Genomic DNA, 21,046 nt, shown 5'->3' with positions numbered 1-21,046 from the left:
GCCAGCAGATGAACTGATCTATCATCATTCTTCATCCATGAAGGGGATAATGTTTATTTTGGTCCCCTAAACAACACAGGTTTTTTCGTTTTGTTTTGTTTTTATACATTTATTGAGCTCTTATGATTTGTGAGGACTTCCTTCACATCAGCAGAATTTATATGTAGATTTATAGAGCCTTTGTTTACACACACTTGTTATTTATATAGCATACCAACTTTCTGTACATGTGAATTTTATAGACACCTGAAGTTTATCTCTTTAAGTACTTAAACTTGTTTAACATAAGCTTGTTCAATAAAAATCTCTCTTTATATCATTTCTGTTGTTGATGTTATTATAATATTTTTTCCATAGACAGCATTGAGCAATGCTACGTTTTCATCATGATTCAGGATAATTTAGATTGCTCAAATATTCTATTGAAACAGATTCCTTTAGGGTGGAACTAGTAAGGGACATGGTGCTATTTACCCTTACTTTAAATGGTCCTAGATTAGTAAATTTTTTGAATTATTGAATCAATTTTGGTTTTTGTTTTTAATTAAAAGAGATGGGGTCTTGCTATGTTGCCCAGGGATGGTCTCAAACCCCTGGGCTCAACCAGTCCACCCACCTCTGCCTCCCAAAGTGCTGGGATTACAGGCGTGAGCCACCATGCCCAACCAAATCAATGTTTTGTTGTGGTTTTTTTTGACTGGTAATAGAATTTATTCAAATGTGCCTTAATATAGGCGCTGGGGCTTGCCCATGGTGCTCTTGGTATATAAGGCCCGGACATTCTGCCAGTTTTTCTTGAGCAATGACACCAAGAAGTTGACAGCCAGGTGAATGTTATACACAAGCTCATCGTCTGTCATCTTCATGTGACCAACAGCTACAGCCAGACATCACACCTTCTTCATTTGGAACTTGATTGTGGACTTCACCTCATCCACTTTGGCCACCATGTTTTCGTTGTGTGTGAGCAGGGAAGGGAACTTTCCTGCCTTATTTAGGCCTGGGCCAAGGATGCGTGGAATCTGCTTGATCACAGACTCTGAGGCCAAAAACGCAACATACTTTTTGGCCAGTTTCTTGACCAGTTTTTTATTCTTGTTGAGTTTTTCCAGTGCCTCGATGTCCATGTGGGGGATATCCACAGCCTTGGCCTCGTCACAGTGCTGCTGGTCCCCCAGGACACACACAGAGAACTTGGGGCGGGGAGTGGACTTAAGCCTGATGGTGCCCGAGAAGCGCTTGTCCTTCTGGGGGTCATAGTTCTTCAAGCTGATCTGCAACTCCACCGTCTCCAGGAACTTCCGGCGCTTGCGCTGGTTCCGGTGTAGGACTTCCCGCACCGCCGGGTGTCGCGAGAGACTGCTGCTCATGGCTTCTTACGCCGTGCTAACCGGAAAAGACAAATCAATGTTTTTATAATCCCTCCCTTCTATTCTCGTTGTTAGCTGTCTTTTTCTTTTTTCTACTATCATGTACTTGCCTCTTTTAATTCTTTCTCCCTTCTAAATTTCTAAATTTTCATTTACAATCTGTGGTTTGGGAAAAAGGCCAGATATATTTTAATCTTTAAGATTAAATAGGCACTTAGGTAATACATGTTAATGTATGAGGTTTGGTATATGTGCTTTGTTATATCTTGTTTTTGTTGAAGGATTTATTTTTGCCAATTTTATAAGTTCCAAGTAACCAGTTCTCTCTGGATGAATTGTTTTACACACCAACATTTAAAAACAGCCTACATCACTTTCCTCTAATAATCACCAGTTATACGGGGTTTTTTTGTTTGGTTGGTTTTGGTTTTTTTTTTTTTGAGATGGAGTCTCTCTCTGTCACCCAGACTGGAGTGCAGTGGCCCGATCTCAGCTCACTGCAACCTCCGCCTCCCAGGTTCAAGTGATTCTCCTGCCTCAGCCTCCCGAGTAGCTGGGACTACAGTTACATTCCACCCTGCCCAACTAATTATTTGTATTTTTAGTAGAGATGCGGTTTCACCATGTTGGCCAGGCTGGCCTCGAACTCCAGACTTCCTACTTTGGCCTCCTAAAGTGCTGGATTACAAGCGTGAGCCACCATGCCTGGCCAATCACCAGTTATTCTTATATAGCTCTTTATTAATTACAAAGTGCTTATGTATACTTTGCCTACCTTGATCTCCACAAAATCATGAGAGATGGGCAGGACATATCTTAATATTTTACAGATAAGAAAGCTAAGGCATAGTTTGAGGTTATTGAGTAGATTTTAACTAGGGATTGCAGCTGAATCTCCCAGGGAAGTTTGTTCACCTACACGTACCAAGGTATCCCAATTCCATGGGTCTGGGGCAGGACCCAGGTTACATATATTTTGGAAAAAGGTCCCAAATGATTCTAATGTGCATAGCTTTCTCAGACCTTTTTCTCTGTCCCCCATCCCCCACCTCTGCTCCCACTGAGAACTGCTAGGTTAAAGTTTTTATCACCAGTAAGTGGTTTATTAAGATGTTTTCACCTGCAGGTTATAGAAAATCCAACAAACAGTGGCTTAAATCTGATTTTCAGTGGTTCCACTATCAGCTGGTGTGGTGGTCAGAGTAATGCTTCCTGTATGTTACTTTATGTGGTAAAAGAGACTTTGCAAATGTAATTAAGGTACTTGAGATTGGGAGATCATCATTATCTGGCTGGGCTCCGTGTAATTACAGGGGTCCTTGTAAGAGTGGGGCAGGAGCATCAAATGCAGAAGAAGGTGGATGACGGAAGCAAGGGTTGGAATGATGTGCTCTGAAGATGCAGGAAGGGGTTACAAGCCAAGGAATGAATGCAAGGCAGCCTCGAGAAGCTGGAAAAGAGGGCCTCCCCTGAAGCCTCTGGAAGAATGCAGCCCTCAAAAAACCTTGATCTTTAGACTTCTGACCTCAAGAACTATATGAGAATAAATTTGTGTCATTTTAACCCACTAAGTTATAATTTGTTACAGCAACAATAGGAAACCAGTACAACTGGGAAGTATAAAATGCAGATCCTGGCCAGGCGCGGTGGCTCAAGCCTGTAATCCCAGCACTTTGGGAGGCCAAAACAGGTAGATCACAAGGTCAGGAGATCGAGACCATCCTGGCTAACACGGTGAAACCCCATCTCTACTAAAAAATACAAAAAACTAGCCGGGCGAGGTGGCGGGTGCCTGTAATCCCACCTACTCGGGAGGCTGAGGCAGGAGAATGGCGTGAACCCGGGAGGCGGAGCTTGCAGTGAGCTGTGATCCGGCCACTGCACTCCAGCCTGGGAGACAGAGCGAGACTCCGTCTCAAAAAAAAAATAAATAAATAAAATAAATAAATAAAATAAAATAAAATGCAGATCCTTAAACCCCTCCCACTAAGATAAAGTTTTGGTAGAGTGGGTGAGGTTTAGGGAGCTGTGTTTAAACTAGTCCTTTGGTGATTTAGTGGCCTGTGGTTTTTGTCCTGTTGGCCTGTATCTGCAGAGTTACAAAATAATCACAAGGCCATTTACTGTTTCCCTCAGGTGTCTAGAGGTGGGTGGTCCCAGCATGGCAGGGTTGGGGGTGGGGGTGTCATCAAGGACCCAGGCCCCACCTAGACCTCTGCTGTACTCCCCTCAATGTGTTGGTCTTTTACCCTATCCCCTTTTTTTTGAGACAAGTTTTTGCTCTGTCACCTACCCTATCCCCTTTTTTTGTTTGTTTGTTTGTTTGTTTGAGACAGGGCCTCACTCTGTCACCCAGGTTGGAGGGCAGTGGCGTGATGATAGCTCATTGCAGCCTCAACCTCCTGGTACCTCCTCAACCTTCCCACCTCAACCTCCCGAGTAGCTTGGGACTACAGGTGCACACCACCACACCTGGCTAATTTTTTTTTTTTTTTTTTTTTTGAGACGGAGTCTCACTTTGTCGCCCAGGCTGGAGTGCAGTGGCACCATCTCGGCTCACTGCAAGCTCCGCCTCCTGGGTTCACGCCATTCTCCTGCCTTAGCCTCCGAGTAGCTGGGACTACAGGCACACACCACCACGCCCGGCTAATTTTTTGTATTTTTAGTAGAGACGGGGTTTCACCATGTTAGCCAGGATGGTCTCGATCTCCTGACCTCGTGATCCGCCCGCCTGGGCCTCCCAAAGTGCTGGGATTACAGGCGTGAGCCACCGCGCCCGGCTCCTGGCTAATTTTTAAGTTATTTTTAGTAGAGATGAGGTCTCGCTATATTGTCCAGGCTGGTCTTGAATTCCTGGGCTCAAGCGATCCTCCTGCCCTTGGCCTCCCGAAGTGCTGGGATTACGAGTGTGAGCCACCGCATCCAGCCTTACCCTTATTCTTGTTACATCATGGTCACCGATGGCTACCAGAAAGAAGATACCTTCCCAGAACTTCCAGCAGACTTCCCCTTACACCTGACTAGCCAGAACTGCAGCACCTGGCCATCTCCAGCTGCACAGGAGGCTGGACAGCAAGAAACCTCATATGGTATCTCAAAACATTATTCTGTGTCCCTTCTCCTCCTGGGAAACGCGTGCACCCCTCCAACAACACTTACCTTTCATCTGGCTTTTGTCTCCCTCCTCCAACATGGCTGTTTAGTGTCAGGTCCCTTTTAAAACTATCTCAGGCCGGTGGCTCACTCCTGTAATCCCAGCACTTTGGGAGTCCCAAGGCAGGAAGATCGCTTAAAACCAGGAGTTTGAGACCAGTCTGGGCAACAAAGTGAGACCCCTGTCTGTATAAAAAATTAAAATAATAAAATGGCTCCTGTCATTTTGGAAAAAGAAAACACTAATTTATTTAATCTTTGCAACTCCATGGAGTGAGTAATTTCCCTTTTTTTTTTTTTTTTTTTGAGATAGAGCCTCACTCTGTTGCCCAGGCTGGAGTGCAGTGGCTGGATCTCGGCCCACTGCAACCTCCGCCTCCCAGGTTCAAGCTATTCTCATGCCTCAGCCTCCCAAGTAGCTGGGATTACAGGTGCCCACCACCACACCCAGCTGATTTTTTGTATATTTAGTAGAGACGGGGTATCACCATGTTAGCCAGGCTGGTCTCAATCTCCTGATCTCATGATCTGCCTGCCTCAGCCTCCCAAAGTGCTGGGATTACAGGCATGAGTCACTGCACCCAGCCTCAAATGTCATTTTCTTATCAAGGTACATTCAACCACCTCTTTAAAATTATAGCCCTGCCCCACACATATACACCCAAGCACACATTCCCCATCCTCTTTTCCTGCTTTATTTTCCCCATAGCAGTTAATTTCTAATATACCATATAATTTACGGATTTATTTCACTTTCTCCCACCATCCTGAATGTAAAATCCGTGAAAACGGATTTTGTGTTTTGTTTGCAGCCATATTCCAGCTCCTAAAACTAGGATATAGTTAGGCCAGGTGCAGTGGCTCATGCCTGTAATCCCAGCACTTTGGAAAGCCGAGGAGTATGGATCACCTGAGGTCAGAAGTTCGAGACTAGCTTGGCCAACATGGTGAAACTCTGTCCCTACTAAAAATATAAAAATTTGCTGGGCACGATGGTGCATGCCTTTAATGCCAGCTACTCGGGAGGTTGAGGCAGGAGGATTGCTTGAACCCAGGAGGTGGAGGCTACAGTGAGCCAAGATTGTGCCATTGCACTCCAGCCTGGGTGACAAGAGTGAAACTCTGTCTCAAAAGAAAAAAAAAAAAAATGCTAGGACATAGTAAGCATTCAATAAAGTTTTGTTGGGCTGGACGTGATGGCTCACACCTATAATCCTGGCACTTTGGGAGGCCGAAGTGAGTAGATTGCTTGAGCCCAGGAGGTTGAGGCTTCAGTGAGCTTGATCATGGCACTGCACTCCAGCCTGGGAGTTAGAATAAGACCCTGTCTCAAATAAATAATAGATAAATAAATAAATGTTGAATGAATACATTCTTTATGCACGGTTCTGATTAGGTCTATGGGGCAAATTTCTAGAAATGAAATGACCACATTACAGGATATAGAAATTTTAAAAGGTTCTTGATACACATCACCAAAACCCTGTCTTTCCCAAGGTTAAATCAGTGTGTACTCACATCAGGAACTGTGAGACAACATGTCCACTGTGCCCTCACATTGTTATCAACTTTAAAACAACTTTAGCCAGCTTAGTATGTAAAAATTACAGTTCTTTTAAATTTATATTGCTTTTTCATGCATTTCTCCCCTTGATAATGATGAGTTTGGGTCCTTTGCTTATTTATAAAATTTTGTTTTAGTGTTTTCTAATTTAGTATTGATGGTTTTCTAATTGATTCATAAGACTTCTTTAGGTTATAAAGTTACTAAGTCTTTGTTACCTGTGTTGTAGTTATTTTTCCTGGTTTGTCATTTAAAAAAAAATTTGCTTATGGTGCTTTTTGTTATATAGTTTTTGTTAGTGTAGTCAGTTTTATCTTCATAGTTCTTTTGCTTTATAGTTCTTTTGCTGCATAGTTCTTTTGCCTTTTTGGAAAGGTCTTATCTACCTCTAAGATCAATTATTCATCTGTAATTTCTTTTAGTTCTCTTATGTTTTTTAATGTTATTCTTTAATCTCTGGTGTTTTATCATATTGTGTGAGGCAAGGATCTAATGTTAGTTTTTCCTCCCTAAATAATAAACCATTCATTGCACATGCCTTCCTTACCTCACTTATAAGAATGTGTTGTTAGTGTATACTAAATCTTTTCACTAAAGTCTGTTCCAAGTGTTTCAATTCAGATTAATTTATATTTTTCTTTTGCCAGAATCCAACTCTTAATTATTGTTTTAAAATATATTTTAATATCCTCTTTTAATTTTTATTTCATTTTTTCGTTTGTTGGTTTGTCTAAGTAAATTTTAGAATCATTCAGTAAAGTTCAAGAATAAATGGAGAGTTAACTTCCTAAAGTGAAAACCACATCATGCCATTCTCCCATGGAAGATCTCTTAATGACTTCAGAACATAAAGGCCACACTCAGTGTTAACAGCCTCCAAGACCTTCCTAGACCTGCCCCAGCCAAACTCTCTAGTGTTACGTATTGCCACTCCCTGCCTGAAATTTACACTTCAGATCTGTACCCACATCACATGCTATTTCTCACCTCCCTATCTTTGCTCATCCTGTTCCATCTGCCTTTAATGACCTTGACTAATGACCTTGACTAATTCCTGTTTACCCTAAAATCCATTTCCTGGCCTCATTCCACACTGGCCAGGCTCTGCGGCCACTCCTGCATGTCCATTGTCATCCTGTGCATGTCTCTTACACCACATAACCCATTGCATCACAATGATGAGTTAATCTTCCACCTGAACTGGGTGGGAGCATCTCATGTTCATTTTGTATTTCTAAGACCTACCATGCTACCTGTCATACAGTAAGTCATATGGATGGAGTAGAGGAGAATATTCCAGACTGGAAATTGGGAGACAGATTGTTACCATAATCAAAGTGAAAGATAACTAGAGTATTGACTAGGGCAGCAGTGGGAGAAATGGGACATATATGGAAAATAAGAGAGAAGACTGACCGGGCTTTGTGTCTGGATGAATGTGAGGGTAAGAGAGATGGAAGATGCTTTGAATCTGAGATTTCCAACGGAGACTCCAGGTAGATGTTGTACCTTAACCATATTGAGGCATTTGGGAAGTAGGGGGCAATTTAAGGAGAATATGATTAGGACAACTTTAGATGTGCTGTGAGTTGGAGATGCCTTTATGATACCCAGTGGAGATGTCTGATAGCCAATGGGACATGAATAGGTTAATTATATGCTTTTATCATTCAAACCAGGACCTTTTTGAAATTGACACAGAATGCTATTAATAATTATGCCAGGATAACAAGCATAAACCAGGAATGACCCTTATAAACTGGGTTGCATGGTCTTCCTGTATAAAAAGGTCACATCTGGAGCTCAGAGAGAAAGGTCTGGAATGTAGTTAATGATTTGTGAGTCATTAGCATATAGGAGCTCTGAGAATGGGTGAGATTGCCTAGGGAGAGTTTCTAGGATAAGAGGAGAAAAGAGGCAAGACAAAACCATAGGGAATACTAATATTTGCATAGTTAACTATGTAACTGGGATTATTAACTGGGAAATTGTTTTTCAAAACACTTACATTCCTAAATTTTTCTGAGGATTCTAATATCCTAATCAGCCATTCCCATGTCTGCTCCCAACCCGACCATGAACCATGGCCATCTCCATCCTGCCCCTCACCACAGTACTTTACCCCTCTCTCGCCCTCTCTGCAGCCAGAAGTTTTTGTTGTTGTTGTTGTTGTTGTTTAAGTTTAAAACTACAGGTTTATAGGGAGGGCAGAGGTAGAGGAACCAACAAAGGAAACTACAAGTGGCCAAGGAGACAAGAACCAGGAGACTACAGTTCAACTTGAAGGACACCTTTTGAGGTGGTCAGTAATGTCAGATGCTACAGAAAGGCTAAGTAGTATGAGGAACTGAGAAGTGTCCATTGGCCATGCCATTTAGGGGTCACTGTTGCCTGTTTGTGGGATGGGCAGTAGAGTTGTTCTGCAGTAGGCAGAGGAAGCAGGAGGAAAAATAAAGTTGTGGATAGACAGAAGTAGCTACCAGCAGCATTCCTGCAGCATTAAACATGGGGAGGATTGATTCCTGTTTTAAAAGTGAAGATAGAATGCATTGAATCTGTAATTTATTGATTGCAACAAGGAGCCAGTAGCAAGGGCAAGGCTGAATGTACAAGAGAGGGAAGAAATACCAATCTTCAGTCATATTGAAGCTTTTTTGCTCAGTCTTATTCCCTTGTCAGGAGCACCTGTGCTGTGTTGTAGTTGAATGCCACCAGTCTGTTCTAATAGGTGTCACATTGACTTTAAACACTACCATCCAAATGTCTTTCTGTTTGGTTGGCTTGGGATCTACATAGTTCTTCCTCTTTTTCTAAAGACTGAAGATGGGAACATTTGAAGAGAATATAAATTTGTCTTCTAGTTGTATTGATTTGCTGATCACTGGTAAAGTGCTGATAACCCATCAATCTAGGTTTATGGGTTAATGTGATGCATCCTTGTTGGTAGATTTAGAAACCTATACTGCACGCGAACCTACTCTTTTCGTACATATATGTGTGTCTGTCTATGGTGTCATGTGTATTAGGTGGAAAAGTGAGTTTTTACACCAAAATGTGTTTTAATCTTGAGAAGTTCCATTAAGAAAAAAGATGTTGAAATACAAACTGTTCTGTTTTCTGATTTGCTATCTCATAGTAAGCAGTTAGTTGTAAGATTGACTTCCTCAGAGGAAAGAAGGCAAGGACACCAGCAAAAGGAAAAGAAATGTTTAATTGCTCTGCAAAGGCCCCAACATGCTCTGAAAAGTAAAGATTTCAGGCTTAATGTGCATGGAACAAAAGGCCGTTGTGAGCTGTGTACAAGAGTTGGTGAGAGTTTGTATTCTGCCCCTTTTTTCTGTGGGAGTTATTTCCTGTTGTTGACTAGAGTTCTTTATTTAGAACCACCTAGCTTCAGAATGCCTGCTAGCTTGCAGAAAAGTGTGTACTTAAAACATAGGCTTATTTCAAGACAATCTCTTTGAAAAAAAGTCACACTACACATGCACTGAAACTCATGTTCCCAAAGGTCAAAATCCCCAATAAGAAGAGACATAAGAAGGAGCTGCAATGCGTTTCGTGTAGCACTTGGTGGTCACCTGAACACCTAGTGAAAGATTCTTTATGGGGAAACTGTGTTTCTATTTTTTGCTTAAAAAAAAAAAAAAAACAAGATTTCACTTTTTAGTGCTGAGTTCTTTGTCATTTTAAGGAAGTAACAAGAAGCCTTCCATATTTTGTGAGGAAGATTTATCCTTGTTAGCATGATAGAAGTTCGCCTGGCAGGTAAGAAATACACCCAAAACAGGCATTGAACCACTTATTCTCTTATACTTGCGCGATGAGCTGGGCTTCCTATTGAAGAACTTTAGGTTGATTTAGCATTATCTTTGGATTTTACAGTCTAATATTAAGAGAGAGCGAGAAGGATAATATATCAGAACGAATGAGAAGAATAAATTGTTTATTACTGAAATAATGGGAAATAAATGAATGCTTGCAATACAAATATTGTCCAGTATTAACAGGTGCTAGAAGTTGTAGGGAAAAAAATCTTACACAGTTCTACTTCATGGGAAACATAAGGAAGAAAGAAGAGAAAATGTATTTCTTTAACTTATATTCTGAAACAATGAAATAATTAGAATACATTTATTTGCTTTTGATACTTTGACACTTTTTAAAAAGACATCACCTGTGTGTCTCTCCCTGATTCTATTACCCTCCTCCTATTACCAGAGGTAACTACTTTCTTGAATTTTTAAATCTATTTTCTATAATTGCATACATATGTATCTATATATATACAGTGTTTTGCATGTTTAAAAATATTTTATATAAATGGTGTATATATTTTATAACTTGCTTTATTTTAGTCAGTATTTGTTTTTGAGATATAACTTTATATTTTGAGATCAACACACGATACATGGTAACTTTAGTTCTTTTTTTTTTTATTTTAATTTTTTTTGGCTATAAGTTTATTCAATGCAAAATAATCCTCTCCGAATTTACTGAGGTGGCTGACTACGTCCACAACCAAACCCGCCTCTAAACTGGAATTCGGTTGCTGACCCAGCCCCAGCCTTGGCTTTCTTGTTGGCATCAGGGGGCACAGCACTCCATCTGTAGGTATCTCTGTAGGCTTCCCCTCTCATGAGTCTTGCAGGTTGCTCACCCGCTAGACCTTTAGGCCGAGGCCTGCCAGCCTCTGGATGGCTGTGGCGTAGGGTGGCAGGCACAATCTCTGGGAGCAGATGAAGGTACCAGTAGAAATGTCTCCAGGCAAACTGTTCCTTCATGCAGCCTCAGGACTTGAGAGACTGCATGGCCTTCATGACATGAAGGTTGGGCACATTCTTGTCTGCCAGCTCTGGGTGCTTAGGCATGTGGACATCCTTCTTAGCCACCGTGACTCCCTTCTTAAAAAGGAGTTCATAAATGGCAACCCGGTTCTTCTTAGGCATCAACATCTCCGTGGCTGTAGGGTCTGGAGCCAGGGCTGGAAAGATCTTTAGTTCTTTTTAACCACTGTAGTTTTCAAGGGTATCGTCTTGATGATCTTTCAGATTGCTTACAATATTTTGCTATTATAAGCAATGCTGCCATGAAGATTCTTCTTCTATCTCTCCATGGGGATAAAAACAAGAGTTTCTCTAGATTCTAGACTTAGCCCTTCTCATCCAGAATTCCTCGAGAGAATTAAGCCCCAATCTCTTAAGGTATCTTTGAAGGGTAATGAATTAACGTCTGTCCTGTAAGTCTGGAATAGTTCAAATGTTGAGCTGGAGCTGGAGATTGATAGCCACTCCTAGAAATGAATGTGCTAATCTCTTCCTAATTCTTGAGTTCAGTTGGGAGGCTTGAAATCAGCCATGCTGATATCACAGAAATCAGCAAATGCTACGAATAAAACTTCCTTCCCTATCCCCCTAGCCGGTTGTTAAACATTTGCTAGCACACCACAGATTTTAACTTTACACCATCCTTGGGAGAACTTAGGAAACAGTCACTTGAATCTTTTTCTGTAGAGCTTATTTTTCTGTATGAGAAAGACTGTATGTGGCAGGGTGTGTGCATCTCCAACTTTACTAGACAGTGCCAAATTAGGCTGGGCATGGTGGCTCAGGCTTATAATCCCAGCACTTTGGGAGGCTGAGGCAGGAGGATTACTTGAGACCTTGGAGTTCGAGACCAGCCTGGCCAACATAGTGAGACCCCATCTCTACAAAAACACATAAAAGTTAGCTGGGCATGATGATGTGTACCTGTGGTCCCAGCTATTTGGGAGTCTCAGTGGGAGGATCGCTTGAGCCCGGGAGGTCAAGGCTTCAGTGAGCCATGTTGGCACCATTGTACTCCAGCCTGGGCAACAGAGCAAGACTGTTGCAGAAACAGCAAACAAACAAAGAAAATGCCTAATTATCTCCAAAGTGGTCATACCAAATTATATACCCACAAGTTTTATGAGAGTTCCTTTTTATCTGCCTTCTATCATCAGTATTTGATATTGGTATACATATAAAACATTTATTTTTGTCAATTTGATAGCTATGAAATATCTCTTTATAATTTGCATTTTTCTTTTTTTGTAGAAATGAGGGTCTAGCTGTGTTGCCATGAGGGTCTAGCTGTGTTGCCCAGACTGGTCTCGAACTCCTGGCCTCAAGTATCCTACCATCTCAGTCTCCCAAGTGCTGGGATTAGCGGCATGTCCACTGACACAACCTGTTTTGCATTTTTTTTTTTTTTTTTTTTTTACTGATGAAGTTGAGTGTCTATTCCTGTGTTCACTGGACATTTTAGTTTCCTCACCCATTTTTCTATTGGGTTTATATGTCTTTTAAAAGATTGATTTAGAGGAGTTCTTCGTTAATTCAGAATACTCATCTTTTGTTGATTCTATTTCTGTGAATCACGTATATCATTTGACAATCTTTAGCTTGCCTTTAACTTGTTTGTAGTGTATTTTGTGTAAGAGATGTTTAACTTTAGTGTAATCAAAGCTATTGATCTTTTTCTTTATGGTTTGTTCATTGGGGGTTTTGTTTCTTAAGTAGTCAGAGTCCCTGCAGGAAACAGAATTCCACTGAAATGTTTCAACTAAAGAGATACTAGTGAAGGGACATTTTACAGAGATGTGACAAAAGTTGAGGCACAGAAGACAAATAACTGTAGGAAGCTGTCACTATCCTTAAGCCTAAAAGGGAAAGGGGAGGAAATGGTGTTGCTAGAACCCAGAGGGAGTTGTCATCCTGGAGAAGGGGCCACCTGGCAGAAGCTGTAGTTGTGGAGGGATGGGTACTCGCAGGTGAGGGCCCAAAGCAGGAAGGAGCAGGGAAGAAGTACCCCAGCTTCTCCACCTTCTGACCCATTGAACTCCTTCTGGTACCTTGTTTGTCTGAATCCAATTGGAAGCTAGTGAGCAAAGGAACTTGGGTGAGGTGGTCCCTAGATGTCAGCATTTCAAGGCATGGAGCCAAGCAGAGGCAAGTGGAGAATGAATCTCAGATGAACTATAATCAGCACACTTTCCTTGTCCTAAAGCCATAAACGTATTTTCATATATTCTCTCCCGAAAGTTTAAAATTTTGTTTTACATATTTAGATTTTAGTCTACCTGAAATATGTTTTTTTGTAAATATTAGGCACCTAATTTATTTTTCATACAGGTAATCAGGTGGCCCTGAGCTATTTATTTGTAATTTTTTTGAGACAGTCTCGCTCTGTCACCCAGGCTGGAGTGCAGTAGTACCAACATAGCTCACTGCAGCCTTGACCTCCTGGACTCAAGCAATCCTCCCATCTCAGCCTCCTGAGAAGCTGGGACCACTATGCTCAGCTAAATGTTGGGTTTTTTTTTCTATTTTCTTTGTTTTTTTTTTTTTGAGATGGAGTCTCGCTCTGTTGCCCAGTCTGGAGTGTGGTGGTGCAATCTCAGCTTACTGCAGCCTCCGCCTCCCAGGTTCAAGTGATTCTCCTGCCTCAGCCTCCCGAGTAGCTGGGATTACAGGAGCCCACCACCACGCCTGGCTAATTTTTTTTGTATGTTTAGTAGAGATCGGGTTTCACTATGTTGGCCAGGCTGGTCTTGAACCCCTGACCCCGTAATCCGCCCACCTTGGCCTCCCAGAGTGCTGGGATTACAGGCGTGAACCACCGCGCCTGGCCTGCTCAGCTAATTTTTAAAATTTTTGTAGAGACAGGGTCTCTTCGTGTTGCCCAGGCAGGGTTCAAGCAATCCTTCTGCCTCAGCCTCCTGAAGTGCTGGGATTATAGGCATGAGCCATCGTGCCTGGCCCTGAGCTACTTACTGAATTCTTTCCTTACTGATCTGTAATTTCACTTCAGTCATATATTACACTTCCACATATATGTGGTTTTGAACTCTCAATTCTGTTCCATTGATCTATTTATCTGTACCTACGTCAACTCTACCCTGTTCTAATTAGTAGAGCTTTATAATAAGCTCTGATAGGACATGTCCCCTATCTTGTTCCTTAAGCTTATTACAACTGTGTTTGGCCCTTTCCTATTTCAGATGAATTTTAGGATTCATTTGCCAAGTTCCATTGAAGGAAAATATGGGATTTAAACTTCATTTAATTTGTTGATAAGTTTGGGGGAGAATCTGCATGTGTATAGTATTAAGTATTCTTGTCCCTTAAATGGTATGGCTCCCCATTAATTTTGATCTTTTCATCTGATGAACTTTTGGAAAGGTATTTGTTTTCTCACTTTTCATTTTTGGCTGTAATGAGAAAATAGTAATTCTGGAATCTTTATTCTCATCGCTGTTAATTGTTATTAAAACTAAAAAGCATGATGTCTCAGAGTTTTAAAGGGACAACAAATCAGAATGGATTGAAAATGAGTATCTGATTAAAATTTTTTCTACCTTTTTGTAATTTGGGCTTTAATTTCTTTTTTTTTTTTTTTTTTTGAGGCGGAGTCTTCACTCTGTCCCCCAGGCTGGAGTGCAGTGGCACCATCTCGGCTCACTGCAAGCTCCGCCTCCCGGGTTCGCGCCATTCTCCTGCCTCAGCCTCCCGAGTAGCTGGGACTACAGGCGCCCGCCACCGCGCCCGGCTAATTTTTTTTTTGTATTTTAGTAGAGACGGGGTTTCACCTTGTTAGCCAGGATGGTCTCGATCTCCTGACCTCGTGATCCGCCCGCCTCGGCCTCCCAAAGTGCAGGGATTACAGGCGTGAGCCACCGCGCCCGGCCTGGGCTTTAATTTCTTAAAGGAAGCAAAACAAATATGATGTTGAAATTATCAATATTAGTCCCACAAAAACGATTTTTCTGTAGCCCAGTACTGGATTGTGCTGCACTCTGTGTAAAGAGGCCAAATGAATAGCTCTGCACTCATAGTGAGGGAATCTGGCACTTTTTAAGTGAGATTTTTGACTTGTTGTGACTCTTTCAGATGTATGTTTTCTTTTAAATGAATCATCTTTAAATATATGCATTGTCTGAGCAAGTTCAGGATTGTAAAGTGTACATTTAATTGTAACAGAACAGAACAGCAGTGGGCGTCTGTGCTACAGATGATATTCTTAGGGTATTTGCTGCCATCCACTCTCCTTTCTAAATTTGGTGTTACAGATTCAACTTCTGTTTTTAAAAAGGGAAGTTGCAGATAGATCATTCACACTATTATTTTCTCCTTAAAGCCAGTTTCTCTGCCCATGTAAGGAGTTTCCTATAACCTAAACAAGACTTCTCTAAGAAAACCATTTTGAAACAAATATTACTTAGCAAGGTTAAATATTTTGTTCAATATTTAAAGTGTATTTTTGAAAAAAGCAATTGACTAGTTACACAAGTGTACCTAATGTGGTGTTGGTGTCTGAGCTACTTGCTTTATTTTCTTCCTACTTGACTTTACTCTGCATTTCTGAAATTTTAGATATAAAAATTTAAAAACTAAAAACAAAAACAAAAGAGAAAGAAAACAAAAATTATACATTTTATTTTATTTTCATTAATTTGTTTTGAGTCAGCTCTGTTGCCTAGGCTGGAGTGCGGTGGTGTGATCTCAGCTCACTGCAACCTCTGCCTCCTGGACTCAAGCAATTCTCATGCCTCAGCCTCCCAAGTAGCTGGGAATACAGGCGTGTGCCACCATGCCCAGCTAATTTTTTTGTATTGTTAGTAGAGATGGGGTTTTGCCATGTTTGCCAGGCTGGTCTCGAACTCCCAGCCTCAAGTGACCTGCCCACCTCCGCCTACCAAGGTGCTGGGATTACAGGCATGAACCACCACACCTGGCTATAAATTTTAAATTTTATATATATATATATTCTTTTTTTTTTTAAAGAAAAAGACTACTATTATTAGACAGGTTGGATAATTTTGAAAAAGTCTTGTTTATTCTGGCAACAGGTCTTTAAAAGACAATTGTACATTAGCGACTGAAAGGTAAAGCCTATGCAGTCTTGGCAAGTGTTACCTCTCCCCTAGAAAACTAATAATAATTCATGTGGCAAAGGGCTGATTCATTTTTAGTTGTATATTGTGTTTACACTTAAACTGTATCCTCTGTTCACGTTTATTTTCTAATGATGCCTCATAGCCTAAACTTGGAGGCACTTCCTGGGCACCTATTCACATGAAAGCCTCGATTTTTTTTTTAACTTCTCTAAAGTAGAATTTTTATAGGTGAGACTTCAAAAAATGGTTTAAATATATTATTTACATTACAAAAATCACCATACTTAAAAGTCCTCTTTACTTATAAGGTTTAAAGGTACTCAATCCTAGATAGTTTCTACAATAGATACAAGAATATGTAAACCAAAAGATAGAATTTAGTCTAGCCAATCATATAAATTTGCTTGATTTTAAAACATAGAAACATTTAGTATTAGAGTAACACTTTGGAAAAAAAAAATTTCTGTCATCATTTTGCCATTTTTTCCTCAGAATTAACAGATAATATTCTTAACTACTGTCATATTTTTGTATTCCATGAACAAAAGGGTGTGAAGGTGACAGTGTTAAATGCTCATTTGAACCATTCAGGTAGCCATTGGAAAATTTGGATAGATAAGTCTTTTTTTTTGAGACAGAATTTAACTCTTGTTGTCCAGGCTGGAGTGCAATGGCGCGATCTCAGCTCACTGCAACCTCTGCCTGCCGGGTTCAAGAGATTCTCCTGTCGCAGCCTCCTGAGTAGCAGGGATTACAGGCACCCGCCGCTACACCCGGCTAATTTTTGCTATTTTTAGTAGACATAGTTTTTTTTTTTTTTTTTTTTTTTATCTATCTTCAGGTTGATGTTAGGCCTAAGCATATATTTTGGTTTTCTTCAACTCCTATCTGGCGTTTTTCTTTAACCTAAAAATCAAATGCTGCTGTGTTTTAAAATGTTATTTAATACTTTTCACTCTTAAAGTAAGTAGGCAGAGAAGAACCTTCATTAAAAGGTACAGAATGGTGGGATTCTGGCAATAATTTGGTGTTTATCTGCGAGGTTGTTCCCCATGTAATGATCCTGTTAAAATTAACTCTTAACAGTACATACTTCATGAGGTAAATTTTAGCAGGAAAGATTAACCTTTTGAGTTTATGAAGCCGGTGTAAGTGCTTCAGCATTCCTCATTGGTCCACTTATTGAGTGATCCTTATTGAATGCCTGCTGTGTCAGGCAGTGCTGTAGAGGCTAGAGACAGGGTGGTAAACAAGAATGACCGTGTTTTGAACCTTACTGGAAATGAGTGAGGGGCTAGAGGATATGATGAATTTTATTTCTTTTTCTTGTGGTGGTTGTGGGTTGTTAATTCTGTGGGATAAAATGTGGTGCTAACAAGGCTAAGGATAGGCAGGGTTGGAGTTTTTTGTATAAGAAATAGAATTGTTATTCCATGACCCGAGTAGAGAGATGGAGCTAAGCAGCATCCAGTTCCTGGCCCAGCACTACCCTCCTGTTGGTCTCTGCACGTTGACTCTGTATTTCCTGGCTCTGCACCATCTGCTGTTTCTGAGGAGTGTATGCTCTTCTCAAGACGCTCAGCACTCCTGGCTTTCACAGAATGCTTCAATAAATGTTAGATCTGTTAGATCCAGGCTTCCTTTGACCCTGGAGTCAGCTTGATAAAGAGTTCCATTGGTGGGTCCTTCTCAGATCCTCTGTTTAGTCCTCTGAGAGGTGGGTAGTAGTACCTCCCTTGCCTATGGCACAGGGAAGGCATTATGAAGAGCAAACAAGTGGATCCATATGAAAGCACCTTGTGGCCGGGCGCGGTGGGTCACGCCTGTAATCCCAGCACTTTGGGAGGCAGACACAGGCAGATCAACTGAGGTTGGGAGTTCGAGACCAGCCTGACCAACATGGAGAAATCCTGTCTCCACTAAAAATACAAAATTAACCAGGTGTGGTGGTGCATGCCTGTAATCCCAGCTACTTGGGAGGCTGAGGTAGGAGAATCTCTTGAACCCGGGAGGTGGAGTTGCAGTGAGCCGAGATTGTGCCATTGCACTCTAGCCTGGACAACAAGAGCAAGACTCCATCTCAAAAAAAGAAAGAAAATCGCCTTGTAAATTGCCCTGCTGCTACACAAACTTAGGGGGTAGGGGTATTTCCAGTCTCACAGCTGGGTGACTTGAACCCTAAGGGGTAACAAATCTAGAAGAATATGGATAGAACTGCTCAAGTCCATCTTCTGGACTTAAAAAAATAATTCAAAGAACATATCTTATTGAAGAGAGTACATCATCATTATTTGCATTTCTAGTCCTTTCATTTAGAAATATGTGAACATGAACTTGGTTTTATATTCTTCCAGACAAGCTGAGCAGCTTCCAAAGCATTTTATCTCATTTTAGCCTTAAAACTCCTCCATGAGGATAGTCAGTGTAATCACTGTTTCATAGACTCTTACTTAGCTCTAGGGAGGGGCTCTTGAAATCTTTGAGTTCAAGTTCCTTTTTTTTGCCAGGTGTGGAAGCAGGCCCAGTACAGAGGGTCTGATTCGGCCTCCCTGCTCGCTGTGGCTGAGGAGCTAGCCCTGAAATCACCTGACTTAACAACCCTGTGCTCTTTTGACCAGAACTGGTGCTTATCCTAAATCTGTGACCCAGTTGATTAAGAAACTAAAAAGTCATAGATTTATCATGGTTAAGTAATTAATGTGTACAAGATCTTCAAACTCCTAGTCCAGGACTTTCATCTCACCAAGCTGGTTCCTGGGGGCAAGAAAGGTCTGTGTAATTTCTAACATTCATTGAAATTTTCTGTGGAAGCTAGAAGTGCTCAGTGCCTTGAGAAGAGTGAGAACTCCTCAAGAATTGTGGATGGCTTATAGACAGGAAGAAATACAGAGTCCATGTGTAGAGGTGATGTGTGTTGTGTAGGGAGCTGGGGATGGGAAAAGTTTCTGAGAAGAGACCACCAGTCTTAGTGGAGTAGTGTCCCTGCAGGAAGGAACCCTGGAGTTGTCAGAGTCACCAAGAAAGTTATTTGCATTTTGATAGACTGCACAAGGCTTTTGAAGATTCAGTGGAAAATGGAATAGGAAGGAAGCTAATGCCTAACAGAAGCCATCTTCTCCAGTAATAGTGAGAAGGGACTGATCCCGAAAGCTAGAAAAAAAGGAAATGGTTTTAAAAGCATTTTCTTTAAATATTGCCACGAAGATTGTGTTTCAGGTTTAGATTTACATATTCAGATTTTTAAAAGAGAAAAAAAAGTGTATCTTTAACAGACAAGTGAAACCTCCCTGAGAAGGTACAAAGCAGTCGTTGCAAAGCAGTTCAACGTAACAACATGGAAAGCTTTGCAAAGGGGCCTTCACTGGAGCTGTAGTTCTGCTTTTATGAATTGTGACTTCAGGGAGGAGCAGAAAAAAAACCATGACAAAAGCAGGTGGAAGAAGAGATGGAGAAAATTTGCAGAAGTAGAGGAGTTTACTTGCTGCTTTGATAGAATTGTTTTAAATTGTTAGTGGCTGAAAAGGACTGAATCTGCCTGTGCCATCTTTGTGAGAGTATTTACTTTTCCAAATCATTGTATCCTCTATTGACTCCTTAATAATCATTTAGGTTGTGTGACTTCCAGAACTTTATTTTGAAGATTTATTCCAATTTTCAGTTATCCGAATGGTAAGTCCACAGTTAGGATCTCTGTATTTTCCATGAAAAGCTTATTTAGCCTAGCTGACTTTATATAATTTATTTAATAACTGAAACATTTATCTTTTTTGCCATAAAACCAAGAACAATTATTTGCAAGGTATATAGATGGATGATCATTACTGGTATTTCAGGTGGAACCTGAAAGATAAAAATTTAATAAAACCAAAAGAAAAATGAAATTCAGTTCAAAACCTGTTTTAAAGTCTTTATTTCTCAGTTTATATATCCAGCTTGCCCCTTGTGTTTTTGGTGTGTGCTAATTAAGTGCTAAAAGTGGCCTTCAGTTAGTGCACTAGTGTACCAGTCTATAAGATGTGAGGGCACAGAAACTTTCAAAAGAGAAGCAGTGAAGTGTAAACTAGTACCCAGAACTACAAAATGATGCCGAGAAGTACTTCTCTGAAATTAAACTCATGAGCATTTTTAAAATTTACCATCACAGTTCTATACTTATAAAAAGAATGTTTCTTTTCTCCCTAAACAGATATGTTCCTGGTAGTTAAATGTGGATGACTAGCCTAATTTCTTATAACTGTTCTAAAGTTATGTTATATGAAAGTGAGAGGGAGAACTTCTAAATTCTGGATGAGGCCGTCAGAGTAGGATTATTTTAAATGGGATTTTGTTTTGAGATAAGGTCTCACCTACATTGGAATGCAGTGGTGTGGTCATTGCTCACTGCACCCTTGAACTCCTGGGCTCAAACAATCCTCCCACCTCCGCCTCCTTAGTAGCTAGGACTATAGGCATACATCACCATGCAGGGCTACTTTTTTCATTTTTTGTGGTGACGGGGGTCTGGTCTCAAACTCCTGGCCTCAAGTGATCCTTCTGTCTAGGCCTCCCAAATTGCTGGGATTACAGGTGTGAGCCACTGCACCTAGCCCTTAAATGGGCTTTTAAATCTCCCAAAGAGTGAGAACAAAATTTACATATTCACTAAACACTTCTTATTCACTGAAGGGAACTGACTTCAAAAGTGCAGGAAGTGCCTTTCCTTATCCCCATAGACTTGAATTTCTAGGGCTGGGTAGAGACTGCTGTTCTGGCCTGTGTGTCACTCAGCCTTGGGGTAGGGGATTGCATAAGGGGAAGGAGAGGGTTAACCAGCAGGTGTTAACCACGTTGGCAGCTGTTGAAGCTGCCAGCTCACTTAAACTTCTTGGTCAAAGATGCCAGATTCTAAAAGTGGGGGAAGTGGGAGCTGTTTGTAATGTGTGCATTGATAAGATGTTACAGCCTTCAGAGGTATAAACGGATGGAAACCATTTCACTCCAAAAAACGCAGGTTGCTGGTCTCCTAAGAGTGCAAACCTTTGAGCAGGTACAAAATACAGACCT

General features: G+C 41.0%; 1 protein-coding gene and 2 pseudogenes across 6 annotated transcripts in view; 1 reads left to right on the top strand and 2 right to left on the bottom strand.

Annotated features, from left to right (window-relative positions):
* Window positions 1-21,046, top strand: part of SERTAD2 (SERTA domain containing 2) — a 122,652-nt gene that overhangs the window by 77,509 nt on the left and 24,097 nt on the right. The window contains exons 1-2 of one of the 5 annotated variants that reach the window (XM_009184314.3): window positions 6,795-7,350; window positions 9,779-9,852. The exons of 1 other annotated variant lie outside the window; for it this stretch is intronic. Coding sequence is in view for 2 of the 4 variants with exons in the window: in XM_009184312.4 (XP_009182576.1) it covers window positions 7,208-7,350 (143 nt within the window). In the remaining 2 variants the exon portion in view is untranslated. Of the gene's footprint in view, window positions 1-6,794; window positions 7,584-9,778; window positions 9,853-21,046 lie in introns of those variants that run through there. 3 more of the 5 variants (XM_009184313.3, XM_009184312.4, XM_017947593.3) reach the window with 3 other exon arrangements.
* Window positions 688-1,385, bottom strand: LOC101026259 (annotated as a pseudogene). Its single transcript, XR_004178282.1, has one exon. The product of XR_004178282.1 is annotated as a 60S ribosomal protein L10a pseudogene (transcript).
* On the bottom strand, window positions 10,518-11,039 carry LOC101026614 (annotated as a pseudogene).

This window comes from Papio anubis, chromosome 14 (assembly GCF_008728515.1).
Source record: "Papio anubis isolate 15944 chromosome 14, Panubis1.0, whole genome shotgun sequence".
Classification (NCBI taxonomy): domain Eukaryota; kingdom Metazoa; phylum Chordata; class Mammalia; order Primates; family Cercopithecidae; genus Papio; species Papio anubis.
Note: the sequence above shows the minus strand (reverse complement) of the source record. Positions and strands in the feature narration are given on the sequence as shown.